Source organism: Nelumbo nucifera, chromosome 4 (genome assembly GCF_055504915.1).
Source record: "Nelumbo nucifera cultivar China Antique chromosome 4, China Antique-T2T, whole genome shotgun sequence".
Lineage (NCBI taxonomy): Eukaryota > Viridiplantae > Streptophyta > Magnoliopsida > Proteales > Nelumbonaceae > Nelumbo > Nelumbo nucifera.
This window is the reverse complement of record NC_142652.1, coordinates 93,848,226-93,856,287: the sequence shown is the minus strand read 5'-3', so window position 1 is coordinate 93,856,287 and position 8,062 is coordinate 93,848,226. Positions and strand designations below refer to the sequence as shown.

General features: G+C 35.7%; 1 protein-coding gene across 2 annotated transcripts; it reads right to left on the bottom strand.

Annotated features, from left to right (window-relative positions):
* Positions 1 to 4,311: 4,311 nt before the first annotated feature.
* On the bottom strand, positions 4,312 to 7,462 carry LOC104610480 (mitochondrial ATP-independent inner membrane protease subunit 1a-like). 2 transcript variants are annotated; one of them, XM_010277123.3, is made up of 5 exons: positions 7,245 to 7,462; positions 6,925 to 7,149; positions 6,741 to 6,851; positions 6,422 to 6,485; positions 4,312 to 4,578 (listed from the first exon to the last, which is right to left on the bottom strand). In XM_010277123.3, exons 1-4 carry the CDS (start codon positions 7,374 to 7,376, stop codon positions 6,441 to 6,443), a joined length of 513 nt encoding a protein of 170 aa, XP_010275425.1. In that variant the 5' UTR covers positions 7,377 to 7,462; the 3' UTR covers positions 4,312 to 4,578; positions 6,422 to 6,440. The 2 variants fall into 2 exon arrangements, with proteins under 2 accessions (XP_010275425.1, XP_010275415.1); XM_010277113.3 differs by lacking the exon at positions 4,312 to 4,578 and adding an exon at positions 4,833 to 5,143 and having other exon boundaries at positions 7,245 to 7,461.
* Positions 7,463 to 8,062: the final 600 nt, after the last annotated feature.

The window sequence follows — 8,062 nt, the reverse complement described above, 5'->3', positions numbered from 1 at the left end:
TAAATGATTATCTAACTACTTAAATAAGTAATGATAATCAAATAATTATTTAATTAAAAATAATAATTAAATATTATTAATTAATTAATAATTAAATAAATATTTATTTAAGAGAGTGAGCTCCACCATGCAAATAAAATTCTCTCATGTTCTTAGAGAGGGAACTGGTGTACAAACTTCTTGGCCAATAAAGGTATTGATCAGAAAAGTTTCTTGTACTATTCAACACAAAACATTCCGTGTGATCTTGTGAAGCTACATAAAGAAGATTACAAAAGGCTTCTTGTTCTTCATATAGGGTAATTGGTCACTTGTTTTTAGTTTCATTATGATGTATTGTTTTTCATTTTAGATGGTGAAATTGAGTGCTTTGAATTTTGGTTTTGGGGCAAAGTGGGCTACATCCTCCCATAGTTCTATTTTTCTCTCTTTTGATAACGGTTAATTAATAAAAATTAAGGTGGTCGCTCCTCTACCTGGAGTAAATTTAGGGGTCTTAAAAAATTATATACAAAAAGCTCTTATTAAGAAAGAGATTTACTTGCTCTTTACATGTGTGGAACCATCCAAGAGACTATGCATTTAAACTGAATTTAAACAATGAAAGTTGGAGAAACCTAAGATGGCTTGAATCTTTGTTGAAGCTATGTTGACGTTGAGAGTAATAATTCTTTGCTTGTTTCAGTTGGAGTATCTAAGTCTGATCCGAGTTGAAGCTTCAATAAGATTCAAATCAAATCCAGCTACATCCAAAAATCAGAAAACTTTCTCTAATATTTCAACTCCTCCCTCTTTGGTCATTAAGAGGGCTCTTGATCATTTAAATGACTTCTGGAGTAGTATTCATTCTAAGCAAGTTGATAAACCTACCAAATCATGGAAGCAAGTCATTTGGAAGAGCCCCAAGATGGGATCCATTAAAATTAATTTCGACACCTCCTGTGTGGATGGAAGTTGTTCTATTGCAAGCATTGCTAGAGACTTCTCCAGAAATGTTCTTGACATTAAAGGTTATAAATTGGGTTGCACCACCATTAACGTTGCTGAGGTTTGGCCCTTGTGCTGCATGGGAAGCTCATAATCTTGCTCTTAACTTCAAAGACACCCCCATCATCATGGAAGGCAACTCAATGCTGGTCATCTCTTGTCTTTAGCGATCCACTTCCCCTCATGGCATTTAAGGAGCATAATTTCTAGCTATAAGGAGATCGTGGATGCTTTCAACCTGAGGATTTCTTACCACCATGTCTTCCGAGAGGCAAATCAAGCGACAGATCTTTTAACTCACTTAACTCGTGGGGACGTGCTACCCCCAGCTTGTGTTGCACATTTCGGTTTCCATAAAAAAAAATCCAGCCACATCTAAGTCCAATAACTCTTTGGGCTTAGACCTTCAGATTTGACAAAAGCCCAACCCAAATCTGATCCAAGCTTCATATATCAGATTTCAGATTAGATCAAGGTTCAAAATATCCAAACATATGAATGTCTATTGTACCATGCATACCAATTTTCAGGATGATCAATACTCTATTTTTAAGGAGTTTGGACATTTATAATTTTTAATAATTAATATCTATATCAACTAATTCATTATTAAAGGGAGGGGGTTATTAGTGGTGCGTAGCACCAAATACCAATAAAAGTTATCAAAATCGAAAATTGACGAAGCCTTCCATGAAGTTTTATCACCATTGTTGAAACCACCCTTTAAGTTTGGTAATTGCAATTACCTCCCCTAAACTTTCTGACATAGTTGCAAGTAGATCCCTTTGTTAAAATCATTTTACAATATCCAAAATACCCATGTAGTTACTGTTGAGGTTGGTTTCTATGGTAAAAACAATACAAACTTTATGAACAACCACCAAAAAAATGAGAGTTTAAAGTTGCAGTTTTACCTTTGAGTGATTTATATGACAGATAAATTTGAAAAATAAATCAATTTTCAAAAAGAGATTGGAAGGGTTTGGGGTAGCAATTGATATGACAAGAAAATTTGGAAAATAAACATTTTGGTCAAAATAACATGAATATTTTGGACTATTTCATGCCTCTTGTTAGAGTTTAGGCTTGTAGCAAAGGGGGTCTACTTCCAGAAGTACCATAAAGTTCAGGAGAAATGATTGCAATTACCAAACTTCAGGGTATGTTCAAGGTTCAAAGTATCTATACGTATCAGCCAATATGTATTGTATTGGAGCTAGGGGTGTAAACAGATCGAATTCAAATCGGATCAGGCAATATCCGAATTCGAATCCAATTAAAAAATTTGATATCCGAATTCGATTTGATATCCGACAGATATTGAAAATTAATATTTGAATTTGAATCCAATTAAATATTCGAATATTCTATTTGAATTTAACTAATTAATTATTTTAGATAATTAATAAATATATGAAAAAAACATTTATATAATTTAATTATTATATATATAAATTCTATTAAAACATTTAAAAATTTTATATATTATATATAAAATTTAAATAATCGGTCAAAATCCGATTTTGACCGATTAGATATTTGAATTATCCAAATTCGATTCAATTATATCGAATCTCGAATTCAACATCGGATTTTCGAATACCATTGACACCCCTAATCGGAGCCCTATGTCGATATTTTAAACCGGTTTCAGCAATTTATCCCAAAATAAATAAAAAAACAAGAGAAATTAAGAGTTCAATTCACTCTGGAATTTTTATTAACTTTTCGGTTTTTATGTATCAAATACCAATACCTCCGTAGATGATTCAACGTCTCTCTTGAATTTTGATTCATTCCCTGAGTCACTGTTCCAATTATACTAAAGTTTATGGGGTGGAAATCAAATAGCATCGAGACTTTCACTCATTATCAAGCGTATGGATACTTTTTGCGGGGTTCGAATCCCATCTCTGCCGGAACGAGGCGAGAAACATACCAACTGATCCACCCACCCATCAGTGGGTAGTGTATAATACTTTGAACCTTGATGAGATTTGGATTGAAATTTCATTGTATTGGACTTTGATGCGGCTGGATTTGATTGGACTTCTACGCTTCTACCTAATTACAAGTTTACAACAATAAAGACATGGACAATTTTTGTTTTTGTGTGTTATTTTTATATCTTTATTACAATGATGCCCAGATGGCTGAACTGTTGATCCACCACAGGCCAAGATGGTTGAATTGTTAACATGGATGTAATCCTTTTTTTATGCAATATAGTTATATAGATGAATGCTATGCTAACTATTCGTTGAATAAATTATTTTAGTCTATATATAATTAGAATTCGAGAAATATGGACTATCTCAATAAGTTACATTTTTTATGGACATATCCACGAATACCGTCATAGAGGCTTAAACTAATTATAAAATTAAAATTGGGAAAATTAATACTAATATAGAATATTTTGGTTAGGAATGAACCAGCCAAATTAATTGATTTATTTAATTTTAATGTTTTAAGACATCTAACCTTATATTAACATTTGTATTTAATTTTTCCTATATTAAATAAAATTCCTAACATAATGAATAGCACTGAGTTAATACTAAATTAAATGAAGAGTTCCAATTAATGACAATTGAATTTCTAAAGTCTCTTACAATTAATGACAATTGAATTACTAATACCTTCTGGTTACATCCTTTAAAAATTCAAAAAATGCAGAAAATTTAGAGGGGTCTAGGAGAGTAGAGAGGAAAAAAAAAGCTCCTAAAACTCCCTCCAAGAAATTGGTCTTGCTCTAGGCTTCAGCTATTCTTCTGTTGTTATGTGCCTTAGGAGAACTCACCCCTAAAAGCTAGTTGTTAGGAGGAGGGAACCCAAGCACATATATACCCCACAATAGCATCACATACTACTGATGTGGGATACTTCACATTAACATCCCATACTACCAACATTGGACAAATGAATCGTAACATTCCACCATGCTCCGCAGTCCTGGCACCCCACGCAGGCTGGCTTTGCACTAGTCCACCTAGTCCCATCTGAACACTGCAATACCGACGTTACCACCTGCGCTGCACGATTGCAACTGGGAGGCATAGTGTAGGTTCTGATATCATTTGTTATTTGCTTTAGGAGAACTCACCCCTAAAAGCTAGCTGTTAGAGGGAGGGAACCCAAGCACATATATACCCTACAACAGTATCCCATACTACCAATGTGGGATACTTCACATTAGCATCCCATACTACCAACATGGGACAAATGGATCGTAACATCTGCCCTCCTTGATTGAAGATTAGGAAAGCAATTAATATTCTTCATTCTAAAGATTCTTTCATTTCTTGAGTTATAGCATGCAGATTCTTTTTAACACGAATGAGGATTTCATTCATTAATTAAATAAAAGGTACAACAAGAGGTTGTGGTTAAGTCAGGAGAATTAAGATAGAGCCTCGGGCCCCCATCTGTCCTACCCACTACTATATTTTACATCACAGAACAAAAAAGATGTCTATTAACTCCATGCTTTGCCAAGCTATTAGCTAATCTTTGTACCCATTGAATTTGAATCTGCAAATCCTTGTGAACACCATTATTAGCTGATCTATAACAGTGGATTCTTTGGACCTGGATTTCAAAGAGGTGTTTACAATTACTTTTTTCTTTTTTGGTATAAAATAGATCCATTAACAAGCTAAAAGAGAGTTCAACAAACAGGACTAAGACCAAGACAAAGAAACACAAACAAAACAACTAAAAGACCCATACAAACAGACACTTATCAACTAACCCCAACCCTGCTCCCCATGGATGAACAACCAGCATTGTCTTCCATTAGGACCAACTTCAACCAATTGGGAGGCAAACCAAAACATTCCCCAGACACAACATAACCTCTATATGCTAACTCATGAACAGTTTGGTTACAAGATCTCTTGACCACCTTAAACTTAACATAGATTCTTACACAAAAAACACATCCTGAAGTAAGAAGTCAAACTCCTTTGGCCAATTACACTTAAAATGAAACAGAAAGTATAAATAACATCTAGCAAAAGAATAGGCAAAATTAGAACGAAACCCTACACTGATACAATAAGAAGAGAGATGAATATCTCCCTAGCACATTTAGCAAGACTCCATCACTTTAGTCTAAAGTCTCATAAACCTTGATTAACTATTATCTTTGCTCCTGTGGAAAACCAGAGGTCAGTACTAGTAAAGATCATTTGTGCATTTTTAACTGGTGGACATTAGAACTATGACAGTAGTGGAAGTGTTAAACCAAAGAATGAGTAGGAGGCTAGATGAACAAAAGTAAGGATTGTTTGTACATTCAGAAAGCACAGGAAATTGTTATTGGTATCAACTAAGTGAAACCTTATTATTTTATGATGGACAATTGTGCTCCTAGTTATCAAAAAAAGTGTTCCTTGACTTGAAAACTGACTACAATCAAAACTTGTACCCAGTTTCTGGTGAATGGGTTTGACCCAAATTAGAAAAAATATCTTTCTAAATCTCCTTGTAATATACAATCAAAACTTGTTGGCCTCTGTCCAACAGTTTATTCCAAACTTTTCATGTAATTAAGTGTGTCTTGGTCTTTACACTTAAAACTAGTGCAAAAGGGAAAACATTATAATTCTTACTCACTTTTCGTAATCACCAGCAAATAATTTGAGTAGAAGTTATTTGACCAAACCTGAAGGGTATTCTGTTACTAGATCTGAGAAGTGCTTAAGAAAAATAACTTAACAGAGAAGGTAATGGTAGATACATGGTCGTCTAATTGATTTTTATTTAATTTTTTATCAGTACTAATGTGATTTTGCTGCCTCCTACTAGGAGGTATCCTGAGGGATCATTTTGGGATAACTATAGTGGAAAGATTCTCCAAAAAACTAGCAGCATGGAAAAGGAATCACATATCCTTGGTGGGTAGTGTATTGATCAAAAAAAATCTTTGGGGGCTAGAATCACTTTCGTTAAATCTAACTGGAGTAAATCTTTAAGGCCCCTCTGAAAGTAGTGAATGGAGGTTTTGAGTTAGAAAGGGTAGAAACCAGTGCTGCACATTTCCAGGTAAGTCAACTAAGACAGAGTTGAGGAGTGCCTAGCATCTAGTAACTCAAACAGAACCATAAAAAAAATCAAGATCTATTTTTCCCAGGAAAAAAATCCCAGGCGTGTACTTAACATTGATATCTACAGATTCCATTATGATTCATCTAGTTGCTAGAACTTGCACAAGTGCAATAACATAAGCAGTTATAGCCATATGACCATCTAAAAAATTGTAAATGCTGGCACCAATCACTAAAAATCTTTTCTCCCAATCAAATCTAGGAATCTTTCAGCTTTAAATTTCCCAAAGTAAGCAAAATTTCCATTCCTTATACTTCTAAAACATTGATGAATATGAGCCAGGCTACTACATTTAAGGTAGAAAAAAATAGATTAAATGTACCTTTGAGATGCAGTAACTTTTACTCTCCTTGTCTCAATGATCCAAAACCTTCAGGTGGCCATATCTGGAGATGCCAATTCAAAGGATGCTTTAATTTCTAAAAACAGTAATCAGTTAATTGGAAAGCTCATCATCTGGACCAGTAATAACCATGACGTGGTAACAACAACACAGAAAACACAAGTGCTGCCCCGGGGTTGAGTGATAGTGTCGCGTCCCACAAAATTCTCCACATGGTGATGTGTAACTAATGGCACAATTTCAGAAAAAAAAAAAATTCGAACTTCAGAAATAGCCCAATTCAAGAATGGAAGCTCACCCTGAAGAACACTTTGGCCTGAATTAGACCACAAGGAACTGGTCCAAAATGTCTTGAATCTCTGGAAGCATATACGTTATCCCCCTGAATCCAAATATGCCCTTTTGGCACCTACAATGAGGATCCAGAATCATGAAAATTCAAATCACACCTGAGCAACCACGGAATGAAAAATTGAACTTACGACAATTGTCCGGCAGCGGTCGCTCTTCTTGGGGTCGACAAGGAAGGTCACCCGGTCGCCTTCCATGCCCATCACACGCTTGGAAACAGTCTTCCTAGGGTTTTCAGGAGATCGAACGAGAACAATGTCGCCAGGCCCCACCTTCCCGAGCCGAGTAGATATCCTCTCCGCCAGAATAACGTCGCCGGTCAGATTCAAGGTCGGTAGCATACTGGGACCGTAAACCTGAAATCTCAGACCACATTGCAGTAAATTTTCCATTCTTCAGCAAATAAAAACCTAAAATGAATGGAAAAATGATGGAAGAAACAAGAAAATACGAGAGTGGGAGTGCAGATGTAGGTGTTGGTGACATGGAGGACGCAGAGGAACTTGGCAACTATCAGCGTTCGATCCCATACTTCCTTCGCTGTACTCCTCCATTGGCCTAGTATAGTTCTGACTCCCATCATCTCTCTCTCTCTGATGGTGGTAACGGCCACAAGTGGACTCGACTCGGGTTCAGTTCAGCCATTCAACCGTTACATCAAACGACGTATGTGTTTTGTTCCGTTTATGTTTATTGAATAAATGTTTGCATTTTATTTGTTGGTAAAATCATTTATGATAACCAGTTCACATCAGTAAGAGTAAAAGCCGTTTGTGGAAGCTTTACATGGTGTTTGGAAGCGTGGACGTTTTTTAGGACTGATTTTCAAGAAAAAACACTCATACTTTCAAGACTCGTTTTTTACAAAAAAACGCTTCTACCACATAGGCAGTGAGCAACACTATGCTATTTGGTAAGGTGATTTTCATCACCATTTTTCATGTATGTGCTGACGGGTAAGCACCACATAGGATACATATCAATCAACCGTTGGGGGAAAGGATTCATCGATGCATGAAATTTGGCGTTTCAGGCATTGGTGGAGTCCCAATTTTCGAGGCATGCCCGATTTTTTAATAATCGGCTAAACCAAACAATGAGATACATGGACGTTTGTTGAAATGCCTATGTGGATCCGATGTGGCACCATTTTTTTGAAAAACGACCATGGTTCCAAACATCCCCTTAAAAAATAACTTATGCAAACGACTGGCATGCACATAAACCAAAGTTGAGTTTTTTCATTTTCGATGCATGCATAAGAGCAAG

Coding starts and splice junctions, on each gene's coding strand:
- LOC104610480 (XM_010277123.3), bottom strand. CDS start 7,376: ATGATGGGAGTCAGAACTATACTAGGCCAATGGAGGAGTACAGCGAAG. Junction 7,150..7,244: donor ACATCTGCACTCCCACTCTC/GTATTTTCTTGT, acceptor CTGAGATTTCAG/GTTTACGGTCCCAGTATGCT. Junction 6,852..6,924: donor ACCGCTGCCGGACAATTGTC/GTAAGTTCAATT, acceptor TCCTCATTGTAG/GTGCCAAAAGGGCATATTTG.